Below are 22,146 nucleotides of genomic sequence, written 5' to 3' on the forward strand. Positions count from 1 at the left end.
TCACTTTTATTATAACACAACTTTGTTGAGGTATAATCTATACTGAGCAAAATCCACTCCTTTTTGAGGCACATAATGATAAATTTTGAGAAATCTAAGCTGGTGGACAACCATCACAATGATTAAGGGACAGAGTATTTCCCTCATCCCATAAAGGGCCCTCCTGCTCCCACCCCCACCCTGGGCCCTGTGCCCAGCAAACTCCAATCCATTTTCTGTTCGCATAACTTTGTCCTTCTTGGGTGTCCTATAAATAGAATCGTGCAATGTGCAGCGTTTCATGTCTGACTTCTTTTACTGGACAAACGTGCCACGATCGATCCCTGCTGCCCCAGCAGTATCCCCACCCCCACCCCCACCCCCACCCCTGCACCGAATGCCATTCTGCTGCACGGATGTTCCATACTTTGGGTTCCCTCCAGTCAGGGGAGATGATGACTATGGCTGCTCTACGGACCTTTCTGTGCACGTGGACCTCTAGGTATGTGGGGTGTTACCTAGGAGTGGAGCTGCGGGGTCGCATAGGCAGGATACGCTGATTTATGAGAACTTGCTCATCGACTGTGCTGAAGTGGCTGCACCATGCACTTTCCTACCAGCAACGTGAGGGACTTCGGGCGCCAACACACACTACCGTCCATTTAAAAATTTTAGGGAGTGCCTATGGGATCTCGTTATTGGTTTAAATTCACATCTCTTCCTTGATGATGTGGGACACGTTTCACGGGCTTATCTGTCGGTCGTACTTCTCCATTTGTGACACATCTGTTTGAATCTTCTGTGCCTTGTTCAGTGAGCTACCAGTCTTGCTGTGGAACTGTCATGGGTTTGTTGCCATTGACCTAGCTTGGCCCCCAACGGGGCTGCAGGACCACAGAGAGCAAGAGGCCCGCATGACGCTGTGGTGTGTGGGTCATGATGCTCCGGCCACTGTCTGGCCCCTGGGGGCTGGGCTTCCTCCCTGAGCCCCAGGCCTGGGAGCCTCCGGGCCCCCGGAACCTGCTGCTGGGCCCCCCCAACGACCATCCTCTGCTCCCTGGATCTCAGCCTGGGCCGTGGTCAGGAGGCCCTTACCCTTCCACCTGATGTGCACTAGGGAGCTTCTTCAGGGTTTGCACTTCCACCTCCAGAGGTGTATCTTGGCGGCCGTCCCGCTGTGTCACCCAGCCCCATCCAGCCAGCACTTGTGATCCAGACACAGCCCCGTACGCCTGCAGGACCCATGCACGTCAGTCAATCCTGCCCTCAAGCTGTCTAGCGGCTGAGACTCTACTGCCGCGTTGGACTCGCTGCAGGTCCCCACTGAGTCCCTAAAAAAGGGAGTCTGTTTCTCGTGTGTACCTGTCACCACCCTCCCCTCACCTAATCGTGCTCTCATTTCAGGACCATTAACATCTCAGGGTCTCTGTAGAGCTCCCCCTGACCTCCATCCACCCCCGTCCATCCCAAAAGCCTCGCCCTCCGCCAGGATGTCTAGGAAGCACCGGTTCTCCTCCCGCCCAACACCACCTCCACCTCCAGGGCACTTGGGTGCCTCCGACCTCCTGGGCACCTTGAGGAGTTTCTGTTTGTAAGTCTGTCTCACCTTCTTCGTGGCAAGCTCCCCAGGGAGGGGGCAGATGTGTCTTACTCGTCGTCACGACCGCCCCACGGTGCTCTCGTGCAGCCAGGGCCCCGCGGCTGCCTCTTCCTGTTTCTTCCATGGAACCAAACTCTGTGCTTACAGTCTGTCCCCTCCTGTGTGCTGTGACCCACGGAGAGGCAGCAGCGGTGCGGGGAGGCGGTGGGCCCGGCAGATGACCGACGGCACAGCAGAGGCCCCGTGTCCTTGGGCTGTGCCAGCTGCAGCTCCAGGCCAACCAGGGGCTGAGAGTTCGGTCCCCCAGCCTCAGGTTGAAATCCTGATGCCCGAGGGCGGCGTGAGAGCTGGGACTGAGAGGCCTCCAGCCTCGCGGACACGATTGGCACCTGATGGGAGCCCGCGGGGCGCGCCAGCCCCTCCAGCCGTGGGGCACAGCGACACGGTGCCCCCCAGTGCCTCCACGGCAGCCCCGTGGCCTCCGGCCTCCAGGACCGAGGGGCACGAGCGCAGGTCGTGTGGATCCCCCCGGTCACTGGGACGCTGAGCCAGCAGGTGGGGCGGGCTAGCGCCAGGGCTCTTCCCCTGTGGGGACCTGGCTCGCATCCCGGCCGCAGAGCTGGTCTCTGGCGGGCCTCTCGGGAAGAGGGGCCTCCCCAGGCCCCAACAGCGACTCCGCTCCCTGCCCAGCGCCTCGGCCTCGGGGCGCGCCGTGGCCCCTGCTCCCGGAGGCCGCCTGGACCCAACGATGGTGGGAGGTGGACCCGGGGCCCAGTTCCCCCGCCGCTCCTCCCTGGCGGGGGTGACAAGTGTGTCCCACCCCTGGGATCCCGGCAGGGCTGAGCCTCAGATCTCCATGCCCCCCGTGGCCCCTCCCTCCCCGCTGCACCTGCCCTCATCCCTACCGGGGTCCCTGGGGCAGCCTCCAAACAACCTACTTGCATTTAAGACCGTGTCTCAGGGTCAGCTTCTGGAGCGCCCTCACTGGGACAGCGTGCTTCCATTCTGTGGCCACGTCGCCCGCCTTCCCGGGAGCTCCGGCTGATGCCAGTGATGCCAATGGAGGCGCAGGACGGAGTCTGACCCAGGCCCTCCCAGGTGCCCGCTCGCCTCCCGGGCCGTGCCCCCGCCCCCCGGGGACTCCAGGTCGGGCCGTTTCTGAGCTGCAGGGCTGCCCAGAACAGCACCCGAGCCACGCACCGGGCCGGGGTGGGGGGTGGTGACAAGGGACGACGGGCCAACCGCACCGAGCGCAGCAACCAGGACAGTCGCAGGATTCACCTCAAGGGCCTTCCCACGCGGAGGCCTTGGGAACACTTTGGCCAAGAGACGGGCCGACTGCTTCAAGGCAACTGGAAAACGTGCTGTCAACACATAAGGGGTGGCCTCGGATCAGGACAAACCGATCCCGACGCACCCACCTCTGAGCCCGTCCCCCAGAACACACGGCGGGGCCTTCTCGGCCGGCGATGCCATGCTGCAGTCCCCAGGGCCACGTGCCCCGAATTTGATGTGGTTTGTTGGTACAAACACATGACGCTCGGAGAAGAATTGCAAAGGCTTCACCAGACGTCTCCGGCAGCCTCCCCTTGAGAGGCGGAACCGACGGCCCACCCAGTAGGCCGCTCCCCGGAAGGCAGACGGCTTCCAGGGTGCCTGGCGGCTCAGCTGCTCACTGCCGCCTGCCTTCCACTCGGGTCACGACCTCGGGGTCCCGGGATCGAGCCCCGCATCGGCGGGGAGTCTGCTTCTGCTCTCCCTCTGCTCCTCCTCCCAGCTTGTGCTCCCACCCTCTCTCAAATAAATAAATAAATAAATAAATAAATAAATAAATAAATAAATATTTTAAAAAAAGAGACACAGAGGCAGAGACCCAGGCAGAGGGAGAAGCAGGCCCCCTGCGGGGACCCCAATGCAGGACTCCATCCCAGGACCCCGGGGTCACGCCCTGGGCCCAAGGCAGATGCTCAAGGCCGAGCCCCCCAAGCGAGCCCCTCAAGCAAATAAATAAATAATCTTTAAGAAGAAATAGGACAGATTGTACACAGGGAACAGAATCTTGCCCGAACCAAGCCTAAGGATATTCAGTCCAGCCATTGGTGTCAGTCACCCTGACGATGAGGAAGCGAGTTCTCAGCAGACAGTGTGGGGTAAGGAGCCCCGTGTGACACGCTGTGGTGTCAGCATTGACCGCTGTGCTCTGGCGCATGAGGTCGCACCTTCAGGGCCCACGAGGCTCCAGGAGTCGCTGAGGAGCCCGGCCGCCTGGTGCTCGGGGTGGCACGGCTTGTCGTCTGATGGTCGGGCCGTGAGCCTCCTGCCACGCCGTCAAGCTCTGCAGGTGTCCCCCCGCAGGGTGTGGCGGCTCTTGCCACTCTCTTCACGGCCAGACGCTTTACGCACTTGCAGGAAATTCCCAGTGGTACGTTGGCACAGCATCTGCGCCCGATGGCGGGGCGCTCCACTTGCCTCCTCGTGTGCGACCTCCTGGCCTCGGGCCCTCGCCCAGGGCGGCATCTGTGGCTGTGTCCCCAGCAGCCACCCACAGACATCCTGGGGCGATTCATTATGCACGCTTGCCCCCGGCGGCGGGGGGACCCCGCAGGGCTCCGAGACATGCTAGAATGGGAACCCCAGCGCTAAACGTAGTCCCGCTGTGCAGGCCACAGAGCGGTTCTTTCCCACCTGCATCTCCTGTAAGATTTTCTTGGAAAATTAAGCCGCATCGAGCAGGTTGGGCCGAGCAGGTGCCCGTCGGCGCAGGTCCCGGCGGTCAGAGCCCGGCTCTGTCCCGACGTGCGCGGGGTTGAGCTGGGCTCGAGCCAGTCGCTGTGTGTAAGTGTCCCGCTCGGAGGCGATGCTTGTTGTTAAAGCAATTAAAGGTGGAGCAGATGTGATAGGTCTTTAGAGGGAAAAAATAGTTCCCTGGGTAATGAAAATCAGTTGCGTGATGTGAACGTGGGAAAGGCTTCCAGAAGTGGTCACCGCGGTTTCGCATATTAGTCGCAGACCTCGGAGGACGATAAGAAGATGTTGTGCGCGTGTGACAGCACCGGGCGTCTTTTCTGGATCGTATGACATCAGAGGTAGATGACCCGTCACTTCTTAGCTCTGTTTCGTGGCTCTGGGGCTCGGAATCCTACCTAATGGGGGAAACCGAAGCTCCTTGAGCATGAGGGGCCGGCCAGCGACACTTCTGTGCACTTGGCTGGTTCCGGCCACAGGTCAGAGGCCAGGCCACAACCATTCGCCGTCTCCTGTTAACGTCGCATCCCGGGACGGGGCCGGTGCTGCTGGTTACTCCCACTTCTCCTCGTCACCAGCCGTTCCTTGCAACTGGCTCCTTCCCATTAACGTTCAACATTTGAAAATGCCTGAGGTCCTCCTGCCTCAAAATTCAAGCGCCTAACTCCACCCCCTTCTTTTCGCAGCCACGTCTCTTACCCCACAGCTCCCCACTTCTCCTCCATTCCTCAACTCCACGTGAACACGTCCCTTGCCCAGATCACAGATGGCCTCCTTGTCATTGAACACAATGGCCACTGTTCCGTCTAAGTTTTCCTTGACCTCTTGGCCACTTTGGGGTTGCTGACTTCCCTGGAATGTCCCAGGGACAGGGTCGGCGCTAGCAGGTTGAGGGGGCCGCTCCCTGTGACACCAAGTGAGGTCCCAAGAGGCAGGGGCATGCAGAGGAAGTGGGAACCGGGGGGATACACAGCACCCCTAAGCAGCTGCGCTCACGTTGATATGAGGAACAGCCCAAGCACCCTGTGCTCTTGTTGCAGGGAGGAAGGATCATGAGTGGCTTTGTAGCACCTTTTTTTTTTTTTTTTTTTTTGCCTTTCTCCTTTTTAAAATCCACCCAACTGAATAAGGATACGATGATAGTTTCCAGGCAACACACAGAAACAAGGGCACCATCCTTCTCCGTGAACTTCTGGGAAGCTTATCAAGCATAATGCGCTGCAGTGAAGCAGACGTTCTCAGCTGCTGAAGCTAGACCGTTAGCCCCCGTGTGTGTCTTCCCCTCCTTTTCCCTCCAGCCCCACGGCCTCCTCCACCTCAGCCCACCACCAGCTTCATGAAATCCTATTAATAGCCACAACTTCCTGATTTACAGACGACGCCTTCACCCTCGCCAATAGATCTGTCTCCACCATGACACCGTGGCCCCGACTCCTAGCCCAGTAGCTTTCCCAGATGCCTAGAGGGGCGGTCATGAATTTGTTTTCTTTACAGTTTTGTTTTTAATTTTTTAATTTCCTAGGCAGAGCTTTCAGCCTATAGATCTACAAGGCCATACATGGTGTTCTTTGCACTCTTCCTCTTACTTCCCCCTGAGCACGCAGGTACCGTTTTGTGGTTGTGGCTCTTCTGTGCAGCGCCTTCTGGTTGAGCAGCTCTCTGCACCAGGAAACCCTTCTAAACGCACAGCAGCACTTGCTGTCTCGGTTGAACCTCAAACCTCTCCTCACCCCTTCTCACGTTCATTCTTGCCTCCTGGGTCTGCCTGCAGTGGTTGCTCAAGAACACCTGTGAGTTGGGTTGGACGCTGCTGTGGGTGGAACTGGCTGTTCTCAGGACAGTGAGTGAGGACTGCGGTCACGGCTCCTCTCAGCACGGGGACCTCCAAGCACTCCCTCTCTTCTGGGGCAGTAAAGGAAAATGTCTTCTGCTCTGGTTAAAAAAAAAAAAATACAAAGACTTTACAATGGCTTAGAAGGCCATTCTGTTGTCACACAAACCTCCCACTACTTGCCCTTCTCACCATGCTCCAGCCACAGGGCCTTCCGCTGGCCTGATGGCCTTTGCTCTTCGTTCCCTCCGTGTCCCTCTGGGCTTACTGTTCACTCAGATGTGATCTGAGCCCCCACGACCTGCATGCTCCGTCGCAGAACTTCCAAGGCCCTGAATTCTTGCTCTGCTCTTCTGTCCATGGCATAGGATATAATTTACTTATTTACTAAGTTTATTGCTTATTGCCCGTCTCCCCACTGCCTCACCAAGAGGGCAGGGAGATCTGTCTCTCCATGGTCCTCCACGCATATCCCAAGTGCCGAGGAAATGTCAGGTATGTGGTAGCGACTCATTTTTTTCATTATTATGTGAATAAATTAATGAGAGGGACATGGGTATAAAAAAGCAAAAATGCATTAATTCCTGTATAAGTGGGATGCCTCAGTGGCTCAGCAGTTGAGCATCTGCCTTCAGCTCAGAGTGTGACCCTGGGGTCCCAGGATCGAGGCCCATGTTGGACTCCCTGCAGGGAGCCTGCCTCTCCCTCTGCCTGTGTCTCTGCCTCTCTCTCTGTGTCTTTCATGAATAAATATATAAAATCTTTAAAAATAAGAAAAAAAAACAAACCTTTAAAAAAAATTCCTGTACAAGTAAATTTCAACTGGTTGTCTTTTCTTTTTCTGACAAACGTCTCCAACTCTATCTAGTATCCTCATGTTTTTTCACATCTCAGAGGAAAACTAGTGTTCGGAAAAACAACTGAAGAGTTTCGATTGCCAGGAAGTATAATTTGGACAAGGGATCATGTGGTGGGGTGAGCGTGAAAAGGAGAAGTGGGTGGCACCCCAGATGAAAATATGAGTTGGAGGGAGAGAGACTGAGCAGATAGCCCTGAAGGGTGAAGCCGCAGAATGGTGCACTGATCCACTGCACGGCTGGGCAAAGGGCAGGGAGCAATCCAGAGTGAACTTTGTTTCGGGTTTGGTGAGGGCCCCAGGCTGGAAGGTGTGCTGCTGCGGCGGCGGCTGCATGGGCTTTGCACTGTGAGGGGCCTCAGTCAGGCCAGCAGAGCCAGAGCCAGAGCCAGAGCGTCCGGAGACCGCGCCAGTTGTCCGGGTCCAGGGACCAGCTGACCTCACGGAGGCTAGGCCTCTCTTGAGAACGTAGCAACACGTTTGCGGTTGTATCCAGGTCGTGTGGCTGTCGGACACTGGGGCTCCTCCTGGAGGTGAGCGTGTTACGGTGTTGACAACGAACTCACCCAAGAGTTGCCTTCTCCTCTTAGCACCCTCTGGCCTGGAGCTTGTCACTCTCAACTTCCCCAAACTGGGAACGAGAGCGTTGCTGAGCGGGGAATTGAGCCAACCATTCTGGAGCAGCTTCTCTGTGCCAGACAGGTGTGGAGCCATGTGAGACATGGGTGAGCCATTGGGATGGTAGCTGCCCTCGCTTCTCCTTGACGGAGAAGACCCTTGTGATCAGCACAGCAGCCATCGGAGATGGTAATAAAAGGCCTCCTGTCTGATTGTGGAGAGGTTGTTTCCGGGAGAACCGGGGAGGCTCTTGTAGAGCAGGTGGTGGCTCAACTGAAACAGGAGAATGGGTGGGACCCTGGTGGGTGATGGGTGGCTCGTCCCCGGTGGAGTGGCCCACGTGGGGGAAGACGTGCTGTCGGGAGAGGAAAACACGGCCGAGTCTCATTCAGTGGGAAGCACAGGGCTCTTCACAGTAGAGCGTGATAAGGAGAATATTCTCAGGTCCAGCTGCCGTGACGGATGTGGGACCCGAGAAGGTCACCGGGAAGATCACAGAAGCCCCCTGGGCCACTCCCTCTGCTCCAAGCTTTCAAGCACTCCAGCCAGGCCTCCCTCCGGCCGCGCGGACGGGGCCCCGGCCCTGAGCCGAAGGGACCATCTCCGGGCCCGGGAGGAACTGCAGTCATAGATCTGAAACGCAGGTTCCCCGGATAGATTTTTTACCTCAAATTGTTTCCCAGCTTGCCGATTTCTTTTTCTGCTTTTACATTAAGTCAAATGTTGTATGTTTTTTTTAAATACAATCTTTAAAAGGAAACCTAATAGACATACCAAGTGAAAAATAAGCAGAAGGGAGCTGTAAATCATCTTTCTAAAAGTAGTAAGATAGAATAATCACATCCATTTGAGAGTCATGGTCACAAAGGCATCCTCTAATGTCTGATTGGATAGTTCCCTTCGAGAAATAAATACAGATGTTGACAATTTTGTTGCTTTCTGTGCATGTCTTCCTAGGCCTGACTTCTTCAGAGGTTACAGGGCATGAGTAGAAAAATCGCTCCAGAAATTATCCTCTGTCATTTTTCAATTTTTAAGTAAAATTGGTTACTTGGCTCAGAAAGTAGTGCGCTAGAGATAAATCACTTTTAAGAAACGCCGAACTGCTATTAAATTTTTTTCTTTATGTGGTAGACATTCTCACTTTAAAAATAAATATATACTTTACAAATTAAAGCGTAGCAGGAGCATTTGTTCTACCAAAGTTGACAAGAAAACATGTTTAAAGGAGCATACCATCTGTTTCTCTGCCTTGTGTTGACACGTCCCCGTTCCTTCGTATGTACCTACACGCCTCGATGTACATCGTGTATTAATAACAGACAGTGTGACAGATGCTACTTTTTTTTTTTTTTTGCTGCTTTTGGAAAAAATGTAACAGATTGTATTTAGCTCTTCCACGATTATATTGTCTAGTGTTGAACAACCACTGTAGATTTACGCTGCTCCGTAAGTAGACAAAGCTAAGCACCAAGCCATGTCCTCTTACCTTTCCTGAGCTCTGGCTGTGGAGCTGTACCCTAAAACCACAAAGACTGTTCCAGTCCATTTGAGAAGCTATCGCAGGACACCTTAGAGTGGGTGGCTTGGAAACAACAGAAATTTAGGTTTCACTGTTGCGGAGGCTGGGAAGTCCAAGATGAGGTCGCTGGCAGATTCTGAGCCTGGTGGGAGCCCACTTCCAGGCTTGCACACTGGCATTTTCCTTCTGTATCCTCGCACGGTAGAAGAGGAGAGAGCGCCTTGGTGTCTCTTTCATAGGGATACTAATCCCATGCATCAGGGCCCTAACCTCATGACCTCAGCACTTCCCAAAGGCTCCACCTACAAATATCATCCCATCAGGGGTTGGGTTCCAACATAAATTTTGTGGAGACCCACTATTCAGCCTACAGCAAACACATCGCAGCCTGTCTGGCCTCCTCAGACACCTTCGTTCTCTCTTCTGCAGTGGCCTTAGTAGGAATCTGGGTTTGTAAGATTTTTACGTACTTTGATTGACTGCCATGTGTCTGGAAATGCTCCATTCTTAATTTTAAGATGTTGTGTATATGCACATGTGTGCATGCTCCCACACATGCACACACACCAGGATGAGGTTGCGTTTTTCCTTAAAGATATTTGGCACAAGTCCACAGGACCATTCCTGTACTGGAGATAAAATGCAGTTTAAGCTTCAATCGAGCTATACATTTTGTTTCACTTTTACTCACACACCTTTGTCTTTTCACAGGACATCTCCGGAGTGTTGCTGCTAAGTTAAAAAGCAATGCTCAATGAGCTTCACTGCTTTAACATGGTTACCAAATAGAAGCTCAGTGTGTGTCTGCTGGTGAGAATTTATAGAGCTGGTTTGACAACTCCGCCCCTCTACAACCTGTAGATATTTTAGAATGTGTTATTGGATTCTGGCTTATTTTGCAGCATAAATGCATTTATTAGTTTACATTAAGGATTCCCTGTTTACATGCAATCATAGTTTTATTTTCTTTTTAGCATAAACACCATGTTTATGGTGAAACATCATGTATCCTTCAGTGAAGCAGGACATTTCCCCGCTTCCCTTCCTTCCTTCTGCCTTGTCTGACCTTTCATGGATCCACTGGCTACTGTTCCACTGCAGGGCATGAACGGCCCTGCCCAGGGCATGACGAATCCACTCAGAGATGTGTCTGTAGAGAACATGGAAATACCGAGGCCGATGTTCAAGGAGGAGCAGGGGAGTTCGGGAAGCTGGAAGGAAGAAGGAATTAGGGAGCATAGGCCGTTCTGAGGGGGGCGTGCATGTATTACCTGAGTGGCCTACCTTACAGTTCCGATCCAACAAACCTAGCCTCCAGGGAACCGTATTTTAAACACTCTTTACCCTCCTAGGTGATGTGCAGAGGAGTCTAGAAACTGCCACACGAAGAACAAGGAAAGTGTTGAGGACTCTTCCCTGTCTTCCCTCCCTCTAGACACACACACACACACACACACACACACAAAGAAATGGCCAACAGAAAAGGAGGGAGAAAACTGGTCCTGGGTTGTTCCTGGGAACAAGTTAGTGTCAAAGCAGGGAAGTAGAGAGGGGCCACCTTTAGCATTATAATACTGGCATGGAGTTTGTACGTAAATTTGCCCACTCATGGAACGAATGGGCTCGGGAACTCCATGGCATTGATGCTTCCACAGAAACCACTGCTGTTCTTCTCTATCGGAGGATAGAATTGGCCAAGATCAGTGGGTCTTGTTGCTGGCTGTCCTTTAGAGTCACCTGGAGAATTTCTTTAAACTGAAGATTCCTGGGCCCTACTTCAGACTTACTAACCAGAATATCCAAGGGAAGGCCCTACATATATGTCCTTTCATCAGCTCCCCAGGGACTCAAGCGTGCAACCAGCATTGGGTGGCGCTTGGAACGCAGAACTCGCAAACACCGTTGTTCCACATTGAACTTCCACCCACATATCCACAACGATTGCAACGCGGTAACAATCATAAAAATAACACCTCAGTCACCATATATCTGTTCCTCTTTCCAGGCCCAGGCTTTGCTTTCCTCCATCTTGGCTTCGCTTGCTGCCAGGATCTCTCCAAGGGATGATAAACTGACAACCAGCACATGGCTGCTCCCAAGTAACACTCATTTGCCAGAGTCTTATATTTCCTGTAATATGAATAGAGGGATGGAACTAAGCAGGAAGGGATTTTTAAAAAGTTATGTGCTGTTAACCTTTGCACTGGCAAAGGCAAATAACGTTTGGTTCAGACACAAAGGCAAGCACCTTGTCACTAAAAGGCATCACACCTGGAATATGCAAACATTTCCTTCCAGGGATCTCTGGAAAGCACGTGGGGTCCTACATGCCCAGAGAGGACTGAGTCTTGGCTTCGGGTCACAGACTCTTGCCACCCTAAATTTGGTACTAACTTTTAACCCCTCAGTGCATCTGCAACTCCAATAGCGTTTACAGGTCTAACTCCAGGGTATCTCTCGGATAAGGTGTGTCTGTACCTGGTGCCAGGGGTGGTAACAGTAATGTGGCCCAAGGCCTGGCTCCAGTTTTCACAAAGAACTTTTATTTGCATGTTTTTCTTTGAAAGCAGGGCATGCACAGATGATTGGACTTTTGTAGTTGCTTTGTTCATTCTTTTAGTACTTCGTTGCCCTTTTTAGAATGAGAGAGTTATTTTTTTAAGGATTTATTTATTTATGCATGAGAAACACAGAGAGAGAGAGAGAGAGAGAGAGAGAGGCAGAGACACAGGCAGAGGGAGAAATAGGTTCCCTGCGGGGAGCCCGACGTGGGACTCGATCCCCGGACCCCGGGATCACGCCCTGGGCTGAAGGCAGACGCTCAACCACTGAGCCCCCCAGGCGTCCCTAGAATGAGAGAGTTGAATTGGTTTGATTGGCTCAAGGATGTATATCCAGTACCTATAACTTCTGTTCAATGAATAAATCAGAAAAATAATTGGTTTGAAAACTGGAACAGAAGGGAGATTAGTGGCCGAATCGTAGATGCTGCTTACCTTCTCTGCAGAGACTTCGCATGCACTTGCTCAAGCTGACCAAACACAAGGTCTCTCTCTTTTCCCTTCTGGGGAGAGAAACTCTGGGCAGGCAACCCCCAGAAAGATAAATACCAAAGTTGTAGCAAACGTTATTTCCAAACCTGTTCTAACAGTTAATTTCTTCTTCTCCTCCTCCCCCTCCCCCTCCTCTTGTTCTTCTTCTGAAAAAGGCGTGTTTATTGTCCAGAAATATATATTAAAAAGTTCCCCACAGAAGATGCTGTTCTCTCATTGCCCATCTTCTTCCTCTTCTTCAACATCCCTGATACAAAAAGCATTATTATACCTTATAAAACTTCACCCAAATGTCCAGACAGTGCTCTATGTATCCTTCTGTGTTCACAAGCCGCATGTTCACGTAGCGACCTCAGGTACCAGGCAGCCTGTACTCCACTCCTCACTTGAGTTTCACCGTTCCTGGCTTTCCCGTGAATCCCCTGAGGAAAGGTTTGGGACTGAGGGGCAAGCTCGTCTCAATGACAAGCACATGCTGTGGGCCACTTGCCACCAACCCACCTGTCATCCGTCCCTCATGACTGCGGTAACTGCAGCCAGGCACAAATCCTGCGTTTGCTGTCTTACTTATGTCTATCAGTCACATTTTCTTCTTTGGACATGTTAATGTTGCAACTGAAAATATCTTACTGCTTTTTCCTACAAAAATTCCAAAATATTGACCCTACCTTGCCATTTCTAAGATTTTATTTGATAGACAATGTTCTGTCTTCATGAGAAGCAGTTGCAAGAGTAAACTAGGTGGTGGCCTGAGCGCCAGGAGGGCGTAGTTGGGAGACACCATTCCCCGGGTGACCTGTCCTCCCTGGGAGCTGCCAAGTGGCCTTCACTGCTCTAGCACGAATTATTTTTGGATCCAACATTCTATAATTCACACTTAAACAAGAGACAATGGAATGAACATCCTGAAATTTTTAAAGAAGACTTTCTTTTGCCACCTACCATCTAAGCATGACAGACCAAATCTTCTGAAGAGTCTTCAACACCCACAGCCTGGCAACTCAGAAAAAAACTCATGCACAATATACACTTTCAAAAGTATTTTTAGTTCTTCCATGATGTGACATTTTATTTTACTCTTCTTAAAAACATTTAACTGTCAGCAATGGTTTATGCCTGGTAAATTCTGTAATCCTTATGAACGACTCCCTTAGTTCTTCGAGACAACGGCAGCTTCATCCTAATTTGCCCAAGTTATAGCAGCTCAGAGCAATCCGGTGTGGTTGGGAAATAATGGAAGTTTACCAAGGGGAGAGGTGGAATCTGCTCTTCTACAACAAATGGATCCCAAATCCTAATCTAGAAGAAGACACGCTTGCATCTACCCGGGTTCCCATATATGAGATATCTTAGTGTCCTTGGGGAAAAAAATGGCAGATCTAAAGTAACTAATTTGAGAGTGGTTTTAAAAATGGATGCCTTACAATGGTGTGGGTGGGGGTTGGGGTAGAAAGGAGATTCCCAGGGCCAGCAACAGCAGGGAGCTACCACCCCTGGGCCTTAGAGAGACGAACAGCTGCAGAAACTCAGGAAGAGTCGTTTTATAAAGGGAACTTGCTAGTCCAGACCTCACCCTCTTGCCCACTGCCTCTCCTTGAGCAAGGCTGTCAGAAGTCAGATGACAAAAGGGCATGTTGACCTGGCCTCCTGAGACAGGACAGAGAAGGGCGGACAACGGATTCCAAGGCAAATAGAAGATACGCGGTAGATGCGAATGGAGGGAGGCAAGGGTAATCACCGGAGAGTTCTTCTTTATCTCTTTGTTCATTCTTTCATTCATTCCCACGTTAGTTAAGCACTGCCTGTACCTGAAAGCACTTTGGAAAACACAAGTGAAGGAGAAGGATGGTAAGTCGTCTCTCCTCTCAAGGAGCTTATATTTTTTATTGAATGTGGGAACGAGACACAGCCATGTGGAATGTCATAAGACAAAGCTCGCAGAGAGTGATGGTGTGGCCGAGAGCATCAGAGGGGCCTCTGTGTGGGCCCTGAGAGAAGGCAGACCAGGGAAGGCTAGAGGACTCCAACGGGGCTTTGTGGGATTCCAGGGAGAGTCTTGAAGCCTCCAGTCTCCACCTCAGTACCTCTATGGAGTGATGGACTGGCCTAGTGATTTCTCATTGGATTCTAGACCTATACAAGAACTAAATATACGTACTGTGTTTTTATTGAGTCTTTATACTGTGCCAGGCATTCCACATACAATATCCCATGGAAGCCTTCCAATGGGATTGCTGAAATTAGTGTCATTTTTCATATCTTATGTATGAGAATAAATGAAACTCCAAGAGGTGGAGTGACTTATGTAAGGTCAGATGCCTGGCGTTAGAGGAATGGAGATTCAAAGCCAGGCATTTCTGACATAAAATTCTCAGCTACTAACCTCCTTGAAGAACGACAATAAAGGACTCAGCAGTGGTGCCTGCCTTGGGGGTCAACATTGTCCTGGTAACACTCTCGTGCGTTCTCAGATAACTGGTACTTGGAATTTTCTCCCTATTTGAGGAAGCTGCTTGACTTGAATAATAGGATATGTTTTCACAAGTGCTGCCTGCACTTAGGTACAGTATTGGCCTCTGAGAAAGCCTGAAGGGAAGTGCCATTGTTTTATCCTTCCTATGGAAAGCCATCTATTGACTTCTGATTATGCTTGGAATTAATTCTATGAACTATATGGACAAATGATCTGGCTTCTCCTACCTCTGATTTGATCTCCTACTATCCACTACTTACTCACTCGGCTCCAGCCACACTGGCTTTCTCCTCGTTGAATAAGCTTTGCTCTTCTCACCATAGGTTATTTGCCCTAGGTGTTCTCTCTGTCCAGAATCTTCTCCCCACAAATCTTCACAAACTGGCTCCTTTTGTGACAGTCTCAACGGAAACGTCAGAGATCCCTTTTTTGACCATGTCCCATCGTGCTCTCCTACTCAATCTGTAGAACATCATCTTGTTTCATAATCACTGTAACACTCATCACCAGGTAATATTTCTTGTTGGTCTATTTATTCTCTGCCCACAGGAGGCTCGGAAACTTCCGGTGCCTTATGCAATGCTAGATAACTTCACATCTTGGATAGTGCCTGGATCCTTAAATGGCTGCAAATGAATGAGTAAACTCATGGAGATGAACCCTGGTTCAGAAAGAAAAGTGGTAACGGTGTGCTATATTTATATTTATTCATTATTTCATATCACCGGCCTCTCAGGTATTATTTCTACTATTACAAGATGAGAAAAGTGACATTTAGAGATGCTCAAGGTCATGCAAGCAACAGAGCAGGGCTACAACACGTACCTTTTGACTCCATCTCTATTGAGCTTTCAAAGCCACTGCTCTGTTTGTCTGAGTTACGGCCCCCAAGTACAGTCTGAAGTGAGGCCAACGCTGATTTTTCTCTCATGTGTTAATATAGAAGTGATTGTCTCCACCGCATGGTGGCGTCATCTCTGGGTCCAGGCTAGCTGTTCCAGTTATTGCCATTCCCTCGCCAGAATAAAGGGGGAAAGAGTGAGGGGAGGGCCACAGCTTCTTTGTGAGGATGAATTCAGGAAGCTGTAGGGAACCCCTTCACCAGAACTACGAGAAAAGCTGGTGGATGTAACAGCTGGTTTGGAGAGTGTGTGCCCCATTAGAACTTGGCCATTTCTATCACTAAAGGAAGAAGGGGAGACCAGATATGGAGCACGGTAGGCAAACTGTTCGGTCTTATAACAACCGTGTTAGGTAGAGATTCATATCCTTTTCATTTTACGTATGGATAAACTGGGGCTCAAAGAGATTAAAGAACATACCATTAGTCCAGAAAAGGGCAGGACTCGTGACAAGATTCCATGCTGTCGCCATTTCATCATTATCATCTCTCTCTCACTCTGTCTCACATACACACAGACACATACACACCACAGCTCAGCCTTCTGTGCTTAGGTGGGATTTACTCCATTCTCATCCTTAGGATCTCATTTCAGCCTTGACCTACTAAAGATAATTCAACCAACAAGGACAAGTAAGTAAGTAGAGGTGAAGATCCCAGGGCTAGGCCCGGGCTGATCCTCTGCAGCAGAGCTTGCCTTCTCCTAGGTACAGAGGGTGCCTGGGGAAGCTGCTTCCAAGAGGCACGGTGTCCTGATAAGTCAGGACCTGGGTCTTGGGTAGAGGAGTTTTGTAAACAATGAGCCAGGAGTCCCTGACTCTTGAGCACAGGAACCAACAGGCCATTAGTAGGTACAGTGGGCACATGTCCTTGTGTACTGGGATAATCCTTGTTCACACCCCAGCACGCTCATTAAAAGTATCCCCTCAAAGTTGCCCTAGTTCAGGTGATAAATTATATGGTCACCCTACCAGTAGCCCAATGCTGCCATTGGTATTCAGCCTTAGAAAAACTGGGGCAGGCGGCGCGGTCGGTGGGCGCCTGCTTCTCCGCTCGTCTCGTCGGCGATTGAGAAATCTTCACTGAAGATGTCTAAGCAACAACCAACTCAGTTTATAAATCCAGAAACTCCTGGCTATGTCGGATTTGCAAATCTTCCCAATCAAGTTCACCGAAAATCAGTGAAAAAAGGTTTTGAGTTCACACTAATGGTGGTCGGTGAATCGGGTCTAGGAAAATCAACTCTCATAAACAGCCTATTCCTGACTGATCTCTACCCAGAAAGAATCATACCTGGAGCCGCAGAGAAAATTGAAAGAGCTGTCCAGATTGAGGCTTCGACTGTGGAGATCGAGGAGCAAGGGGTCAAACTGCACTTGACAGTGGTGGACACGCCCGGCTACGGGGATGCCATCAACCGCAGGGACTGTTTCAAGACAATCATCTCCTACATCGACGAGCAGTTTGAACGGTACCTGCATGACGAGAGCCGTTTGAACCGGCGGCACATCATCCATAACAGGTGCACTGCTGCTTTTACTTCATCTCACCCTTTGGACATGGACTTAAGCCCTTAGACGTCGCATTCATGAAAGCAATACACAATAAGGTGAACATCGTGCCCGTCATTGCCAAAGCTGACACCCTCACCCTGAAGGAGCGGGAGCGCTTGAAGAAAAGAATTCTGGATGAAATTGAAGAACATAACATCAAAATCTATCACTTACCTGATGCAGAATCAGATGAAGATGAGGACTTTAAAGAGCAGACCAGACTTCTCAAGGCCAGTATCCCGTTCTCTGTGGTTGGATCCAATCAGCTGATTGAAGCCAAGGGCAAGAAGGTCAGAGGCCGCCTGTACCCGTGGGGTGTTGTGGAGGTGGAGAACCCAGAGCACAACGACTTCCTGAAGCTGCGGACAATGCTCATCACCCACATGCAGGATCTCCAGGAGGTGACCCAGGACCTTCACTACGGAAACTTCCATTCTGAGAGGCTCAAGAGAGGCGGCAGAAAAGTAGAAAATGAGGACATGAATAAAGATCAGATCCTGCTGGAGAAGGAAGCAGAGCTCCGCCGCATGCAGGAGATGATCGCAAGGATGCAGGCTCAGATGCAGCTGCAGATGCAGGGTGGGGATGCTGACGGTGGGGTCCACGGGCACCACGTGTAAGATAACGAAGACACTCTGCAAGATACAGAAGATACAGAGAACATTCCGCATGAGTACCACGACTGCGTGTTTCCGAGAGATCATTGGGGGGGGGGGGTGTGCCCATCCACATTTTATAGTACCTGTGCCTGAGAATTTAAATTTTTTTAAACTTTCGATGTGTTTTGTATGAAGTACTTTTAACATTTCTATTTCATTGCTTTGTCATACTTTATATTTTGTGAGGTGAACCTTCCATTTTCATTTTTCTTCCACCTTAACTAACCACTGATTTTGGAACCGATTTCCAGGATCAGTCCGTATGTATAATTAACATTGAATTTCTTTGATTTGGCTGGCCTAACTGAATAATTGTCGAGGAGCACTCTTGATTTCATTTCTAGAACATTCAGATTTAGCCAGCATGTGCCTGGGTGCTAGTGATGTGGCCCCAGTGATAGAGAGAGGTGAGCTGGCGTCTGCAGGGCATTTACTTACCAGGTCACCAACATGGAGATTCTCTCTTGCTTTGCTTTGCTTTGAGCACATCTGAAACCAGTTTTGCTGCTATAATCCAATACTGTTAACTCCTGCACACTTACTTTTTTACCAAGTAAAACAATAGAATTATCTAATATGGTATGTGTATACTAAAATAGCTCTTTTAAAAACAGGCGGTTTGCTTCAAACTTTAAGAGGTCTCTGGATTCTGATGCTAGGTCATTTTTTAAACTGCTCTGCAGAGAACCTGCGGCAAACCACGTTTTGTCGCGTTCCCCCACTGATGCTGGTTATACTCTGCCGTGGACAGCAAGAGTCTGTGAACTCCAGTTTTCATATTACAACGTTCTTACCCATACAGAGAGCGCCAATAGATGATTTTTACTCAACTAACATGAAAAGTTACTTTTTTAAGGAAAATTTAGAAACCAGCTTTTTTATGCTTTTTTACAGCACTCTGATGTGCTTTCTGTAACTACAGGTGTACGAGATCTTCCTGAGCCGTGAGCGTCGGGATCCTTGGTGGAAAGCCCTCTGAACCCAGACCTGGCCTGAGGCTCGTGGCCCCATGATACCTGAGGGCCAACCAGGTTTTCCTGATTTGGCTTTCCTTTAACTGGTTCTTTAAAATTTTTAATAGTTTTCTGAAAGGAGGCAAATAGCGATCATTTTATATGGAAACTGTTGTCCGTTTTTAGCCATCGTCGTGTCCTTCCCTATATGTCCTACAAACCTGCCCATCTGCCAGGTGAAACTAAGAGACCTTTCAAATCTGCCCCATGGTCCAACTGCTTAGACGCCACCCATCAGACCTGTCTTCTGTGCTCTGTGCCCTCCCCTTCCGTCCAATGGGCACTGAGGCCCCAGGGCTTGTTATTTTCAGCATTTATACTGACAATGGGAAAGTGGTCCCCAGAAAGTGATGGGTGAAAGGAGAGCTGAAGGGAGCAGGTGCTGGCGGTGTTTTCAGTTTGCTCTAACAGGAGGAATAGAGATGCAGAAAACACCCCGTCTCCCCCCGAGGATGGGAAAAGTTTTTGTTTGAGTCAGACAAAATAAAGTGACATGGTCGAAACGTTTGTCACGGAGGTGGGCTACAGACAGCAATCAGGTGTCCCAGGAACTTCGTCTTCTCACTGTTGCACCAGCCTTAGGCTTAGGCACAGGTGTACAAAGTTCTAACAGGAGGAAGTGTTCGCTGACGTTAGAGCACCTCCGTACAAGGCCAGTTGTTGGGTTATTTTGCCTTTAAGTACACTCGTAAAAGGCTCTGTGTGTGTTTGAGTAAAACTACTAGGGCCAGCTGCCACCTGGTAAGCATAGTGCGGGGGGGGGGGTGGACCCACACTGTCTCACTTCTAAATCCCCCTTTGTTTTCCTGCCCAAATCTAAATAAATACTTTTACTGATAATTGCTTTTACTAAGAGATCACCTTTACTTATAGAAATGTATTTTGAAAACTTACTTTACACAATGATTTTGTATTCACTGAAACTAACCTTTTATCAATAAAGCACTATTGTTTGGCTATTAAAAAAAAAAGAAAAAAAAAAGAAAAACTGGGGCAAAAACTATAAAGATGTTGGACAGCTACCTAAGCAGAAGAGGTGCCTAAGTATGAGCCCCCGAATTTGACTGCCATTGTAAAGTCCCAATAAGAAACTGATCAATGGTTTAAATTAACAGTAATTCCATTCTTCTGGATAACCCCAAATAATCTAATTATCAAGGTTAACTTCATAATTCATTCTTAGATTACCAAAGAGAGTAAAAATGTCTTGGGGGTGTTTTATGCTGCAGTATCATTAATGATTAAAATGTCTGGGAACAGAAGCATGTACAGTCACAAATTATTCAAACCACATAAGACTTTATAAAATTCTATCTATGAGAGGCATTCAATAAATAACCCAGAATTCATCTATTTCATGTCTATGCCCTTTGGTTTCAATGACATTCTCATTTTTCAAAACAATATTGAGTTATGCTGCACATGGAGTTTCAGAAAAGTTCTTCCCAGTTAATCAAAATTTACTCAATTTGTAGCACAACAATTTTATTGCCCAGAAGTTATTATTGATGCTCTGTATCTGTGAACCTGGTTGAAAAAAATCCTAGAGGGAGACTTGCAAAATGACAGTCCTCCAGTCACTTTGTTTTTGGGGATCAGAAGCATGAAATTAAAGATCAACACATAAAAGAAGTTTCTGCTTCTTGAAGTTAGGTTGAAGTAAAGCACAAACCCATTATCTAAGAATAATGGGTAAAGGGAAAAAGCAGCAATCTAAAGAGAGCTCACTTAAAATGGAACAAAATTGTACAGTTAGTGAAAAGAAAATTTTCTGTAGGATGTAAAAAATTAAAGCCTGCAGAGTTTGGTGTTACTTCCCAACAAAACTATACTTCAGCATATTCCAAGTTGCATTTGATGTTTAAATGACCCTAAAGAGGATCACTTAATAAAAATGGGTGAGGGGCTTCATTGGTCTCCCCAGGGGATTCTCTTAAACATGTTCACAGCCAAGTATTCTCTTTCGGAGGGCTTAGCTAGACAGTCTCCGTGTCCCTCTCTCCTCTTAGCTGTCAAGAAGTCTAACCCTGCGGGGCCTTGGTTATCAAAGTCTGAGCATGTGTGATTTTTAGGCAGTTTTCTAACACCACTTCCATCAACCTCATGAAACCCCACACCTTTGGTAAGAGTTGCCTTTTCTCTTTGCGGTCAACGTGCACTGTATTAACAATGCATTGTTGGATATTCTAAACGACGGATGATCCTGGAGGCCAATCAACAAAGTCATTGATGTAATTGCTGGGAATCAACACTAAATGGAGCAGAATATTTGAATAGGGAGAAACTTTATGACTGTTTGGTCTGTTAGACAATGTCTTCCTGTGAAGGCCCCCATGGCAGCTGTGTAGCAGCAGGGCCTCAGGTAATAATCTCAGGTAGCCAGGACTCCCTGTGCTTTAGGCTTGAGCCCCGACTTCATCAGCTTGTTTTGTGGTCTTGAGCAAGTCACTTCATCTCAATAATCTTACAAACCCGAGACATCCAGATTCTTTTTCTGGGATCTGAGAAGTTCTGCAAATATGTTTTTAATATGCATGCTCTCAGGGAGTGTGCTAATATGTTTTTTTTTTTTCAATTTTCATAAGAATCTAAACCACCAATCTGGAGTATCTCTCATGACCTCTAAAGTTGCTTCTAGCTTTCACATTCTCTGACTTCTGATTTTCCCTGGGTAAAATCATCTATAGGGAAAAGTGGAAGATTGGGTTAGGCCACAGGGGAAAAAAAAATCTGTAAACTGTTACCTGCAATTAGTAAAGAAGTGCAGGTAGGTAATACATTAATTCTGACCATAATCCACCTCCCAGCAACCTCTGAAGCTTGTTTTGAGAAACCAGATTGAAGATTTTTGAGTTTGTTGTTTCAGAGAAGTCAGAATGCTATATACAAGATTTAATGATGTCTGTGCACATTGTTAAAGAAGTATTGGGCACTCAGCTCAATCTATTCCTAAGGATTTGAGACATCACTAAATAATTACCATCCTATATTAGTAATTAATTAGGACTAAGATCATTGCAAATATCAAAACCAAAAAGATAGAAAATGATGCATATTATCTGATGTGGACACAGCAAGTAGGGTTTCTGAAAGTAGTAGAAACTGGGCCTTTAATACAGCTATTCTAAATCTTGACATCATCATAGCCATAACTTATTACATACTAAGTGCTAAATTTACCTTCCGAATTTTAAACAGACCTTAATATGATATTCTTGTCTTGTTTTTTTTAAGATTATATTTATTTATTCATGAGAGACACAGGGAGAGAGAGACATAGCCAGAGGGAGAAGCAGGCTCCATAAAGGGACCCCAACGTGGGACTCGATCCTGGGACCCCAGG

General features: G+C 48.9%; 1 protein-coding gene and 1 pseudogene across 1 annotated transcript; one reads left to right on the forward strand and one right to left on the reverse strand.

Annotated features, from left to right (window-relative positions):
• Positions 1 to 12,417: 12,417 nt before the first annotated feature.
• LOC129503287 (small nuclear ribonucleoprotein F-like) lies at positions 12,418 to 12,712 on the reverse strand (annotated as a pseudogene).
• Positions 12,713 to 16,605: 3,893 nt separating this feature from the next.
• LOC129503307 (septin-2-like) lies at positions 16,606 to 17,841 on the forward strand. Its single transcript, XM_055315278.1, is given in 2 exon segments — positions 16,606 to 17,099; positions 17,102 to 17,841. Coding segments are annotated over 2 exon segments (1,083 nt in total). The 5' UTR covers positions 16,606 to 16,666; the 3' UTR covers positions 17,752 to 17,841.
• Positions 17,842 to 22,146: the final 4,305 nt, after the last annotated feature.

Source organism: Nyctereutes procyonoides, unplaced genomic scaffold (assembly GCF_905146905.1).
Source record: "Nyctereutes procyonoides isolate TBG_1078 unplaced genomic scaffold, NYPRO_anot_genome, whole genome shotgun sequence".
In the NCBI taxonomy this organism is placed as follows: domain Eukaryota; kingdom Metazoa; phylum Chordata; class Mammalia; order Carnivora; family Canidae; genus Nyctereutes; species Nyctereutes procyonoides.